Source organism: Alligator mississippiensis, chromosome 8 (genome assembly GCF_030867095.1).
Source record: "Alligator mississippiensis isolate rAllMis1 chromosome 8, rAllMis1, whole genome shotgun sequence".
Classification (NCBI taxonomy): Eukaryota; Metazoa; Chordata; order Crocodylia; family Alligatoridae; genus Alligator; species Alligator mississippiensis.
In genome coordinates, this window is record NC_081831.1 from 16,973,300 (window position 1) to 16,987,475 (window position 14,176).

The window sequence follows — 14,176 nt, forward strand, 5'->3', positions numbered from 1 at the left end:
GCCTAGTCACAGGTTTGTCTTCGCAGGTGGCGGAGGCCGCGCAGGGTGAGGGTCAGCCCAAGGCGGGAGCTGCGTACCCACCACGCGCCGGCTGTCCAGGCGACACGGCAGCACCCACGGCACGCGGACAGCGGGTAAGGCAGCAGTGGAAGGTTTCCTTTGTCCTTGGTCTTTCAATGCAGGAGTCGAGGTTTCTTTTATGTTAGTCTCGGGCCTGCTCCAAAGGGTGCTGGCTGGGAGCAGGCCCGAGGGCCGTTTCCTCAGCTGAGCGCAGGGCCGCTCTGGCAGCGCCTTCCAGCCCCCAGCCGCACCTGCGCTTTCACTGGGCTTGTACCCCATTTCTGCTGACGGATAGAGGACGCAACCCCGCGCTGAGCGTGTGCAAGTGACATGTCCCTGTCATTTCTGCTGCGGTGTCCCCACTTCAGCCCCCTTGCCATATACAGGCGGGCCTCTGACTTGTGACACAATTGGGTCCTGAAAACCGCGTCTTAAGTCAAAACGTTGTAACTCGGAACCAATTTTCCCATAGGAAATGATGTTATAAATGGGGGATTGGTTCCTGAACCAAGGTCCGATACCCTGTTTTCACCAACAATAACCCAGAATTTTGTACGCAGTCAAATATAGATGAGTAATATACAGCCACGGCAGGCCCTTCCAGTTTCGATTTTACCTTATAAGCCGGCATGCCGGTTTGTAAGGTGCCAGATAACGCAACTTTTCTTATAGCTACATTAATGTATTTATATTGTAAATAGCTATCCTATTGATTTGGAAGGACTTGTTTCAGGTGACTTTGCTGGACTCTTTGAAGGGCTCTTGGTTGGACTTTTTGACGGGCTCTTGGCTGGAGTCTTCTCAGGAGTCTTGGCTGAAGGTTCTTCTAGAGTCTTGTCTGCTTTCTTAAAGAAAGTGTCCGAGGAAGTTTGGACAGTTGTTCTCCATGGAAATGGGCAATGCAGCAAACTTGTTCGCTGGTGTGACATGGCGTCATATCAGATCAAGCATTGTAAAGTCTAAACTAACGTCAGAAAGTTGAAACAGGGTGTCAGTTTATAAACTTAAGTGTGAAACATCGCAACTCAAAACATTGTAAGTCGAGGACTGCCTGTACACAGGGCCATCAGCCCACTTACCTTAGAGGAGCGAAGTGGATTCGTAACTTGGTAGTTAAGAAGGCCAATATTTGGAAGAAGTTTAGTCCAGACTCATGTGGATCTGATGCCGATACTACTAAGTTATGGAGTGGAGGAAACCAGGCGGAACAGCAGGGAGGATTCTCATCTTCCGTGCTGAGCCACACATTCACTTCCAGGTACAATTCAAGGTGTTGGCTTAGATCTACAGCAGTCTGTGTAGTTTGACTCTTAAGAGATTGCCACTTCTCCAGGTACTACCACAATGCAGAAAGATCTCAAAGTGAAGTAGTAAATGGCTCCCAACTGTGCAATCGACGCCCCTGCCTTCCTTTTACCGATTAAACCTTTTATTGGCTCTTAGTGTTTGAGATAAGACCTGTTCATCTCTTTTACATGCCTTTTGCAAAGGCGAGGAGAAATCTGGATGAGTCAATGTGCAATGTAATTTGGGAGCAGAGGAAATCTTGTTGAAAAGTTATCTATGCTAAATATCATGTGTGCACAAAGTGTTATGTATGTTTAAAGTCATCCAAAAATATTTGGTAGAAAAATTTAACTCCTGCTATTTAATGGTATTGGATGGTTAAAAGGCCCTCCAGGAAAGTTATTTTCTGTTAAATTGTGTAGATTGAATAATCTCTACAGTAATATATCAATTCCTTACATGCACTGGGTATATTTTTTTACATTAATGAATACAACATGCAACCACATACTTCAGTTTTGTCTTTTAAATTGCAATGAGGTTCATACACTACAGCTAGGAGGTGTATATCTCCTTAGTTACCACCAACTGTTCATGGCACTCCTGAGTCAGGCAGATCTGGCTCCCTGCTCAATATTATTTTCTATACAGTGAATTCAAAAGGTATACAGGATGTACTTAGTACATACAACTAGCAGCTAGAGCTGACTAGTAACAGAGCTAGCAGGAATAGGGCTCTTAGAACATGGATGATAGTTATTGATTATCAGTTGATCAATTAGATAGAGAGGCTGAGAGAATGGGGTCTTGGTCCCAGCTGTATTACTGACTCACTCCATAGTCTTGGTTACATCACCTTGAGCATCTCCATCAAAAATGGCCAATCTGATACCAAGAATTGTTGAGTTCCCATAGCTGAAGTTACTGGAAACGACATACAGTTACAGGTGTTCAACAACTTCAGAGCATTATTTTTACATATAAAAAACAGGCATCTGAGGTTAGATTTAATATTTCTGTTACAGATGCCTAAAAGGATAGTTTGAAAGGATGGGCTTTAACCAGTCTCATATTCCTTAACTGTAACGTGAGAACAATACATTTGTCAAGCTCACAAGGTTATTGCATTAATTAAAAGTTAGTGAAACGCTCTGAACATGCAGCATAGCACTATTAGTATGAGATTTATCATGGATGTTTGGCTTAAAAATATCAAATTTATCTTGGAAAATAATCTTGCTGTCCAGCCTTTCCAGTTGCTATTTGTACCCATTTATTTACTCCTTTGTTTATAGTGAAGAAAGGTGTGATTGTCAAAATACAGCTGGAAATGTATTTGAGGTTTTTAAGAAAATAATTTCACACTTTAAAATGTGGATCACAGATATGTCAGTGTTAATCATCACCCAAGTGACTCACCTTTGTTTTAGGATTTCCAGTGGTATCTGTTTTTCTCTCACAAAATAGAGAGTTTGCTTCAATCTCCTAGCCTGCTTTGAGTTGCTCCCTTTTTGGCTGCATCTGCAGCGATTGGTCTAGGAAGAAATGATCCCAAGGAAGAGATACATGGGAGTTTTCCCAGAGCTGTTCTTCATAACAAAACACCATTGCTCTTTAATAAATAATGGAACAAGAGTTTTTTGATCTCATTTGTTAGATTGCACAACCCCTAGAGCTAGAATCCTGATGCATATTTGGCATGTTATATTAATAGAGCTGTACCACGAGCTTACTGTTACTATGGGGGTGTAGAGAGATCTGGTGATTCAGAAGGGGTTTTACTACTACGATAAGTTACTCTTGGAAATAATAAACACTACCATTGCTGAAATGTTACTATCATCATGTCTCAGCATGTTCTTGCATCCAGAAACAAAATGTTACACTGTTTTCATCACTGACTTGCCTTTCTCCAACAAATTGAGAATTTAATGTGTTCTATTATTCAATATTTCTTTTGCCAAATTTATGAGAGTCAACTCCCATGATCTGTGAAGCAGCCTAGTCTCACATCTTCCTGCCTGGATCTCTAAAGGTGGTGATGACTGATTAGTGACTAGACATGGGTTCTAGGTTCTTAGAAAGTGTTATAGAGGAAGGCAGGCTGGCAAGTAATCCACTAAAGAAAGAAAGAACAGGCTTCACACTTCCAGATACATTTATTTTAAATAATATTCTTTCCTTATAAAGCAGCACTTCAAACACATTCTTCTTACAGCTGTTACGAATAGTGTCTTTGGCATTTTCTTCCTATAACTATCTTATAGAACATCTGGTACAAAAAATGTAGATATACAGAAAAATAAGCATATAAACCACAGATTAATCCCAAAAGTATTAAATAACATACCAAAAACTTTATCAAATCTGTTTCATACACTAACGGACAAAACCTTGTTGTGTATGTGCATAATGTTCTATGTACATGTTTGCAGCTTCGTTAAATTAGTGCTTCAAGGTTATCAAGGAAAATGTACAAAAAAATAGGCGCACAACTGCAATATTACTAGAATTTCTCACTATTTGTGTAGTTTACAATGTATACAATACATTGCATTTAAAAAAACCTTTGCCTGAATATGCAAATCAAATATACTCACTTTTGCCTCTTTGCAAATAAAGTTTGCAGCTAAACAGGATTTGATATAATCACGCAATAAAGTCACTTCAAGATTTCATGAAATTAAGAACTCAATACTATGATTATTCCCTTTATAAAAATACACCTAAAAAAACCAAGGGCATCATGCACATCAAAACTTGAAATATTAAAGTCCAACAGCAAAGTGTCACATCCTTTTCAGTTGCACTGAACTTATCATTCATCCCAAAGCAGCATTATGATGGTGAGCAAGCTCTAAAATAAGATTTTTCTTATTTTGTCTATGTAAGTGTGGTACATATGCAGAGTATGCTCAACTATTAAAAACAAGAGTTCTTGTGTTCAACACTCCTTGTGAGGAGATTCCACTCTGTTTTTGCCCATTTCAGATTCAGGAAATTTTACAGCTGTTTCGTGTATAGTTTTTGGGTGGGCTCTGTAGTGGACGGATAATTTTAGCTTTCTTTAGGCTGTTCCTCTTGTTGTTGCTCGAAGTAAGAGAGTAGGAGCGTCCATGCATCATCCTGGCATTAAGACCATTGGCCATAGAGAAAGATTTGAGATGGCTTCTTAAGGCAACAGGGAGAGGCAGCTTGTCAACAAGATGCACAGGTGTACAGGAAACTATGGCACGGCAACAAAGATCTTGCAGACTTAGTACTTAAAGAAAAATTAAAGAAAAAGCACCTTATAATAGCATATTTAACAGCCACATGGTGGCAGCATATACAATATCGTGAATGCACACCACTCTAATGAATCCTCGTTTTCTTCCTCCCTACAGTTCTTTCCACTCCACCCCGATAGAAAGTATTTTGTCAATTATTCTGTAAGGCAGGTCACAGTTTAAGACCTATACTCGCAAGGTCTACAAACAGACTTTTCGTTGGCTCCAGGGCCATATAGAGCGTTTACAGGATTGCCCCTCCCATTTATCAAGGTTGAACAGGGCAAGGACAATATCATGAATGGTCCTAAATGACTTGGGTACGCTTATTGTCATTTTGAAGAATTATCTGAAAGTTTGAGCCTCACTTAAAAAGTCAATGTTGTTATTTAATCTATGACTTCAGGGAATATTCCCTCATTCAAACTCAAAAAGCAAGTAATTCTGGTTAAAGTAACTTGCACTGTGCACTTTAAAAAGACCATTTAAATAAGCACTTTAAAATAATCTATATTAGCTGCATATTAATTGCTCCAAGAAGTAAATACATTTTACTGGAACAAATCCATTTTTTGGTAATTAGCAAGCCAAAGACAGAGTGCTAGAAGTGATTTACAGTTTTGTTTCTCCTTCCCTCCCTCCCCCAGAATGCTTCATAAAACAATAGAAGACCACACACAGTACAAAATCCCAAGAACTAGGCAATTAAAGATTCACTGCTACCACAACTCTTCCCAGAATAGCAAAAAGTGCTGTTACTGGAAACTGGCTCCATAGCCAATTTCTACATCTCCAATTTTTTTTCAGAGTTCAGAGAATTTGGGGTTCAGATTCTGATTTCAGGACATTTTTTTTTCTTCTTTCAAAATTAAAAATATTCTCATCTCAGTACAAAACAATTAAGGAAAGTGCTACTATATAAATCAAAATAGGCCTATACCAGCTAGTAACCTAGTTTTCACTAGGGAATCTACTTAAGTTATGTAAATTTAAAAACACTTTAAAGGGATTATTAGCTCTATTTTTAAACACTTATTATTTTAGTACAACTTGTACTAAAATAACCCATCCAAATGTTCCAACTTCAAAAAAATAGTATCTAATAGCAAGTAGTGCAATCAATTTGGCATTCTTTTTAAGGGGAAATAGGCTATTTGTACTGTATGATCCCATTTTCTTCATCTGTTGTGCAGGTTTTAAGGTTTCTACTATAGACATATAGTAGGTTAGTGACCATCGTCCTCAGCAACACAACCTTGCACAACAAGAGTGTCATGAAAATCTACCAGTCTAAGATATCAAGTCTGCTCTTAAAGCACCTTGACTGTGATAAAGGAAAATATGATTTGGACCCAGATAAGGAGCAAGTAGAATTTTGAAACACTATAAAAAGCAGCAAACTAACAAGTCCAGAACAAAATAAAACTACCATTTGCTGACAGGCAGCCTAAGAGACATTCACAAAGACAAGACTGTGTCAATATTTGTCTCTATACTTAGCAAAATCTATTGCAAGACTGCTGTTTGCATCAGACTAGTGAAACAGCTCCGAGTATACATTTCAAGGGAAATATTTCAACACCTTAGAAGAGCAATAGAACACTGTGGCAGACCAAGGGGGATGTTATGGTCCTAGCTTATGTACTCAGGTTTCCTCTTCTAAAAGCAATGCATAGTTGTCTGTTCCTATGTTTTCCCTCATTTTTATTTGAGAATTAGATAAGAAAAGTCAACAAACAAAAAATCTCTTCCAAAAATCTCTTAAGTAATCAGACAGGATTGGACTGTGCATGGAGGATATCTGTGGCTTCTGCTTTGATAAACATCCTCAGTTCATATTCACTTCATAAGGAGAATCTAGCTGATGGTATGAATATTACTCAAGATGGAGTCATATAAACCCATCACTCAATGACGTACTCAATAACAGCCACAAAATAATCCATAAATAGTTTAGCTACTTGCAGACTTTTGAACTGCTTTAGAAAAGTCTTTATAAAGCTTGTCAGTAATACGAGTACAGCATCACCACAGGAGACCAGTAGTATATCAAGGATCAACAAATATCCAAGAACAGGTGTTTTTCAAAAGAAGATTAAAGAAATTCAGCATTAAGCATTAATGGGATAACCTGCCTCCAGGGAAAGTTGCCTCTTAACCCACAACAGGCAGATGTTAATTTATCCCCTGATATATCAGAATTAAATTAAGAAGTATTTACCATGATGGTGCTGGATATTGTTACTCTTATAAAAATTTAGTCTCTTTTTGATTGCTGCTAAGCTCTTAGCTTCAGGAATATCCTGTGGCAATAAGTTGGGGGGGGGGGGGAGGGGAAGGTGTAGAGGTTCTCAATACGTTTTCCCTGAAGTGCTCATTATTTTGTTCATATGTGTCCCTTCTTGAGAGACCTTGGAAAGACTGAGATTTTTTTCTCTTCAACTTGCTTCACTAACAGTATTTGCCATTTAAGGACCAGCATGCTAATAAGATCAGCAAACATGATCATGTAATTATATATTTTAAACTAAAAAAAAAATTAACATTTAACATTTTAAACCATGCACCTTAATGTTTCAAAAGATGAGTCTGATCGTTTTGAATGATAAACAAAAATGAATAAATACTTATTTTGCCTACCCTTGTTTGGCCTCCAGAGCCGGTCCATCCCATGTCTCATTAGCACAATCCTTGCCAGTTCAGTAAAAGACTCTGTAATGTTAAAGTTACAGAGTGGGCTGACTTCAAAAAAAGTCATGCCTATTCTCTCGGCATAGGTTTGTGCTTGTTCAGTAGAGACTTGACGCTTGAAGGCTAAATGAAGGCGATTTCCAACCAGGATTTTAGGTACGCCAGGAGCATGCTGGGTAAAGAGAAGCAAGACAGAGATTAGTGTTCTGACCCTTTTCTGTCCCTGAGAGACTGTAAGATGCTAACACAAATGCTCTGTACATGAAATGTGGCACTTGCTAGCGTCAAGAAGGTGACTGACATGATAGCAAGGTAAGCATCTTTATATTAAAAAGAGTTTGGGTCAGAATCAGAGGTAAAGGGGCTGTGCTTCAGTTCTCTGAAAACCAAGTGGAGGTTATGTTTTCTCCTGTCCTTAAAAAGCTTCTATTCCAAAGTTTTCTTTCAGAGTAAAAACATTCTCAGAAGTGATGTTAGGCTTAAGGAAACAGTTTTACATTAAAATACTGAATGTTCATGGCTAAGTTATAAGGCAGAATTATCTCTTCACATAGACTGACTAAATAGTATTATTATTACAATAATAAAACTTGTAATCCTTGTACAGGCCTTTCTGGTCCATTTGCCAGTCTTTCCTCAAAGAATCCACATTATGACAGGAACCATTTCCATGCAATTTAACAGTTTTTCTACTTTACAGAAATAAACATTTGCATTCCAAATTCTAATATAAAAAACAGTTTAAAGACCTTTAGACTGAAGGCACTATAGAAGTGCTAAGGGTTTCACTAATATTGATCTCAGGCCCATGGTCCCCATACGAGGAGGGTAAGTATTACTTTTTCATAGGAAACAAGCACAGTGATTTGCCCAGGTAACACAGCAAGCCTTTGGCAAACTTCAGTAAAAGCAGGCCCAGTACTTGGAGTTTTAACCACTCTGTGCCTATTCTTTCTGTACCAAACCACTGGGTACTTTGCTGTTTTGTTCCCAGACTTTTAAAAAGTTATGAAACAGAAGCATGATGGGACCCTTGGATTTCTCTGTAATGAATAATGCCTGCAAGTATACAGCATTAACTAGTAATTGGAGAATATAACAAATACATACCAACTGCTACATAAGTGATACTCTAGGATATGCCTTACCTCATCTATCTCTTTTATCCATCGATCAATACCATCAAATGACCAACGATTTGTAATGTCATATACTAGTATCACCCCCTATGTGAAAAAATATTAAAATGTATTTTAACATTAAAGAGGTATAACACAGAGAAAACCATCTTCTTATGCGAATCCTTGTCAGTCCTGCTCTTATTTCCTTCGCATAAATTCTGCCTGCTTTGTATCCAGGAACATGACTGTATTCAAATTCACATCTGACAGCGAACTAGACAAACCAGTATAATAGTTATTTAGCAACTTTGCATTCACTCAACCATCCACTGGCAACTCTATAGTGTAACGGTAACAAGAATTTTACCTGAGCACCTCTTGAGTAGGAACGAAATATGGTACAGAATCTCCCTTGCCCCGATGTATCCCTAAACAAGAAAAATTATGGGTATATATAAGAAATTGACTCAATTCCTACTTATACCAGTCCAAACTAACTGGTTAGCATTGCCTGCCCTCCCATCAACCAGATAACAGCAGCAACCTATACATGGGTTCTTAAGTTCATTAGCCATTGTATAAAAGAATGATTCAAAGTAGATATCAAACCTGCAGCTACAAGGTTCTTCTTTCTAAATAAACAGTAGGAGACAGACTTCCAAAAGTCTTCTAAATACAACTGAATAAAGAAAGTGTCTCACTTTCTTCTACAGGACCATGAAAAAAGATCCACCTGTGGCTTTTTTCTCAAGGAAACTTGATAGGGAGTTATAAGAGTGACCTGTATGTACTAAAAGATGTCGTACAAGGGATGGCAGGGGGAAAGTTTGTGTATAGACAAGTTAACCCCCCCCCAGTCATAATGTATCAATTATCTTTCACCACCAAGTTCATTTCAACAAGTGTCTGATCCAAAATATTTTGGAAGCAGCCATAACAGTAAAAAAAAATGTGAAATAACTTCAAAGTAGTTACGAATTAAAAGTCTTGCTTTAACTAACATATGAGAACTAAAGGTATTTGTACACATGCTTGCGTCACAGCGCTGGGTGCTTTTAAAAGCGCCCAGTGCTGCAGTGCATACATATGTATAAATGGTGAAATGCGCATCAGCGCTGAGAAAATGGTGGCAGTGCACTTCTGAATTAAAACAAAGGTGTTATAGTTCAAAAGCACGTAGCCACCATTTTCTCAGAGCTGGCGTGTCTTTTGCCATTTATACAAACGCGTGTGCTGCAGGACTGCGCACATCAGCTCATGGAGCGGATTTGATTGAGTCTGCTCTGATGCACCAGATCTCCAGTGCATTGGAGCAGATAAATGAATGTGTATAAATGCCTTAAGTCCTTTATATGCTGCTAAAAAATGCCACCAAAATACATTCTGGAATGAGGATGCAAGTCTAAATATAAATCAAGATTAACCTGAGCCATTTCTGTAAAGTGATATATTATAACAATAATTAGTTTTAGCCCCAGTTCTCCAAACCCTCTAAATTCAGGTTGGATGTAGCAGAGAGGTGAAGGCACACACTCCTGAATTCATGGTACCCCCTTCCCCATCCTTCCTATACCCTACAACTTTCCTTTATGCTGGATATACAAGAAGAAAAATGCTACATCTGCAAGATAATACAGGCTGAGAGGATGGATAATAAGCACCAAGATTCTACCTTAAAAGGCTCCCTAGTTTGGTCTTCGTTTTAATACTGTGACTCCTTAGTCAACTCACCTGTTATCATTAATATATAATCTATCTAGATTACTGCAACATCCAGCTAAGATACTTCTATGACCACTGTACCAGAGTAGCTCAAATTTTTCTGCATTTATCCTCACAAAACCCCAGGACATTGGGAAGTGCTACTAGCCCAAGTTTTAGAGATGGAGAACTGAGGCAGAGAGAGATTAAGTGACTCAAGGTCATGAATGACATGTATTGTGGAAATGGGAGATCAAGGTTCAGTATTCAAATCCTGATCTACTGCATTTAACTATTAAGCTACTCTTCCTCTCTTGGCTAGGCACATTCAAGATGCAGGAAACAATTCCTGCCCGGGAAAGTTACAGCCCTCTGAAAAATATTGTTCAACAAGCCAAAGAGAAAGGAATGATGGGATGAACTCACCAGAGCTGTAGTTTTATTCGACGGCCATCTAGAAGTATTGTTGTCGTCTTATAATCAATACCTGGAGGACAATGTTTAAGAGTTAGAATCTCAGATAAACTGCATGATGTATATAGTATGCCAAGATCTCTGCATGCCTAAAACAAAAGGTGGCAGGAGGGAAAATACATATCATTAGTGGACTAAATACATGTGTGAAGTATTTTCACTGGATTTTCCATTAAAGGCCCCTCACGCTACACGAGTGTCATCTTCATTCAAGAGCAGACTTTCTAGTCTTTTCTTTAGGGTCTGGAAGGAACCTCAAGGGCCATTTCCTCCAACCCAAAGAAGTGCCATCTCTCCTGTTCATAATCAGTAAATATCCTCACTTCCACAGAGCAGTGAAAACCTGTGCAAAAGATTAATCCTTTATGAGAAAAGGACACGGGTGGAATTATCCTCTCTCTCTCTCCTTCCAGGCCCAGGCTTCCCTGCCACCTTACCCTCCTATTTACCTGCATATACTGCCCTACAAAATGTTCTTCCTTTTCTGCTCTCTTGCAGAAACTGCCTTGCTTATTTCTCCCCTGGAAATTAGTGTCCCATCGATGCCAAAGGGTGATGGCAATTGTGCTGAGACTGCAAACAGGAGGTGTGAAATTGTAGTGATGGTGGTACATACAATACAAAACACCAGTCCACTGTTTACTGCACCAAATCTATCAACTCATTCTGTAAGAGTGACACATGCTGTCAAACTTTTTTGTTCATTACTAGCTTGAAACCAAGTTGTTTCTGAGTGAAATCTGACTACATAAATACTATATACATACTACCTTAGACCCAGCTTTACTGTTTTCGGGGGGGGGGGGGGGGGGGGGGGGGAGACGCGCAAATGTGTCATCTTTCAATATACACATAAAAACTAGTCAGAAACTAATTAGTTATATGATGGTGGGTTTTTGTATTACCACCCACAGTGAGGCTCACATCATTGGTTTACAACACTGGGCTTAGGTACTACATCCATAAATGGCCTAACATATTAAAAAGAAGACAGACATAAAATAAAATAGATTTTCAAATTCATTTTTATGTAATATTCTTTAAGATATGTAGCAGTCAGAAGACTGAATCAAAGATTTATTATTCACTAATTTCTCACAATACAAAAATTAGGGGTCATAAATTTAAACTAGGAGTTAGTAAGTTTAAAAACTAACAATAGAAAGTTATTTTTCACATAGAATGCGTTTAGAGTGTGGAACTCATTGCCACCAGATGCGACAGAAGCTGACAGTTTAGCCAGACTCAAAAAGGGATTGGACAAATTCTTGGAGGACAGAGGTATCAGTAGCTATTGAGCATGGGAGTTAAGGGTACAGCCTCTGAATCAGAACTCCCTAGACCAGGGGTTGTCAAATGGGGTTATGGGTACCCCCAGGGGTACTTGGAAAGGGGCTAGGGGGTACATGCTGGCAGGCAGGGGCAGAGCTGCCACCCACCACTCTGCCTCACCACCTCCCTGGAGCAGGGCTGGGGCAGGGGCAAGGGCAGAGGCTCCCCTCTTCAGGCTGCATAGGTGCTGGCTGGTTGGCCAGACACAGCAGGGTGGGGAGCTCTCATGCAGCAGCCACTGCCACCATACATCACCCTGTGCCACCGCATGCAAGCTCCCCCACCTTGCTCCATGTCTGGCTACCCCCCTCACCTCCCTTCCATTCCAGCAGATGTGTACCCCTGGGTATACTCCTTGAAAAAAGGCTGAAAATCCCTGTCCTAGACCTTAAATGCTGGAGGCTGTAAGTGGGAAAGGAATGGGGGGCTGGGAAATCTAGTTATATCTTGTTCACTCTCCCTTCCAGCATCCACACTCTGGCACTGTGTGATACAGAACACTAGGCAAGATGGATTTATGGTCTGACCCAGTAAGCGACAGTTCTTATGTTTTTATGTAAACTATGCTACTCTCTGAAGTTATTTCTCCTTACCAGCACCCCGGTCCCTGAAAAATGCCTTGAAAGAGTTTGTGCATGCAAAATCTTTTATTAGACCAACTGAGTAGTTGGAAAAAAGTTCTTGGCAAGCTTTTGGGTATAGTCACCCTTCTTCAGGTCCAATAAGAGATATCACATCTACTCAAAGAACCTTGCCTGCAAATGAAAAGAACTGCATTTTAGTTGCAAGCTGGTGGCATAGTCCCACAAAGCAAGTGCCACTGCACTTTGGATAATATGCCTCCAGGATTGGCCTTTCTTCTAGAAACAAATCAAGAGTCAGCAACTTCAGATTTAGCTTTATAGACCCACTAAATCAGGATGCTCATAATTAAACCTTGGTGTTCCCTTTGATATGCAAGTAAAACACACTGTTAGGAGACTAGTGTCAGATTTAGTCAATTGTTCTAGATTTTTCTCTTACACCAAATCACAACAGTGATATCAAAGAGAAACTTAGCAGTTATCAAGTTTATTTTCTAGGTATACAACTAATAATTACTGGGCAGGGACATAAGCAATGAATACAACCTCCACAGACTGGGGGATCTGCAGCTGTTATCAGTCTACACACACTGCTTAAAGTGCTGTAATGGGTTGTCATTAGGAGTCATTGATGCAAAAGGCTACACCCAAACAGCTGTTAAGAGAAATGAAGAGATCAGTTCCCTCAACTTTGTCCTAGAGCTAAACCTTTGGGACTCTTATATTAGAAAACAAATGCAATAAAGGACAGTTGATGCCCAGATTCACAAACTAGAGCGTCTCAAGATTTTATTCAGAATAAAAAACCTGAAAGTTAAATTACCAGCCAGAAATTACCATAGTCTGTCTAACAGCCTGTGCAAATCCCTGGAGAGAAGCAGAGGGACAGAGCTACTTCCCCAGTAGGTTGTTTGTGTGCCATTTGTCTTGTGTGCATGAAATAGATGTATGCTGTAGTAAATGGGAATCTAGTGTAACTTGCTTTTCAAACAGGCACAGTCAGTCAATTTCTGTTCTGTGTCTACACTACAGTTCCTTGCCATGACAATGTAGCTAGCAGATGGTACAGTGTTTTTATTGTTGTTGGAATTAGTCATTTCAGCTCAGAGCAAACTACGTCATAAGCACATTGGCATGATTTGCAGTCCTAGAAAAGATAGGATGCCCACTAATCCTTTTAAATCTTATATGTTCCTCCCACAACAACATGAAAGCAACTGTTCAGTTTGATGGATCCACTTCAGACAGCTTTGAGATGAAAGCATAGTGAAGCAAAGATGTGTTCTTGCCCCTGCGTTCCTTGGAATCTTCTTCTTGGTACTCCCAAATTGTGTGATTAAAGGTATGGAAGGTGGAGTGTATGTTCACACAAGATCAGATGGGAAACTCTTCAACCAGTCATGACTCAAGGTAAAGGCTAAAGTTAGAAAGGTGCTTATCAGGGAGCTTCTATTCACTGATGATGCTGCCCTTACAGCCCATGGCGAAGACCTACAACAAGAACTCATGGATCGCCTTTCAAGAGCTTGTCAGGCATTTGCTCTATTAGCATTAAGAAAACTGTTGTACTAGGACAGGGAGTTCCATCAATCACCCTTAATGAGAACCAGCTAGAAGTAGTCCAGAAGTTCAGCTACTTAGGTTCTACAGTGACCAC

The 14,176-nt window shown here is 39.6% G+C and overlaps 2 protein-coding genes across 3 annotated transcripts in view; one reads left to right on the top strand and one right to left on the bottom strand.

Annotated features, from left to right (window-relative positions):
- Positions 1 to 14,176, top strand: part of FN3KRP (fructosamine 3 kinase related protein) — a 71,103-nt gene that overhangs the window by 445 nt on the left and 56,482 nt on the right. For both annotated transcript variants that reach the window (XM_059732183.1, XM_059732184.1), the window contains exon 2: positions 27 to 134. In XM_059732183.1, coding sequence (XP_059588166.1) covers positions 27 to 134 — 108 coding nt within the window. The remainder of the gene's footprint in view (positions 1 to 26; positions 135 to 14,176) is intronic.
- RAB40B (RAB40B, member RAS oncogene family) overlaps positions 3,488 to 14,176 on the bottom strand; it is a 43,879-nt gene continuing 33,190 nt past the window's right edge. Inside the window, exons 2-6 of the mRNA XM_006268726.4 lie at positions 10,556 to 10,616; positions 8,796 to 8,856; positions 8,456 to 8,533; positions 7,257 to 7,479; positions 3,488 to 4,609 (exon numbers count right to left, since the gene is read on the bottom strand). Coding sequence (XP_006268788.1) covers positions 4,341 to 4,609; positions 7,257 to 7,479; positions 8,456 to 8,533; positions 8,796 to 8,856; positions 10,556 to 10,616 — 692 coding nt within the window. The 3' untranslated portion in view covers positions 3,488 to 4,340. The remainder of the gene's footprint in view (positions 4,610 to 7,256; positions 7,480 to 8,455; positions 8,534 to 8,795; positions 8,857 to 10,555; positions 10,617 to 14,176) is intronic.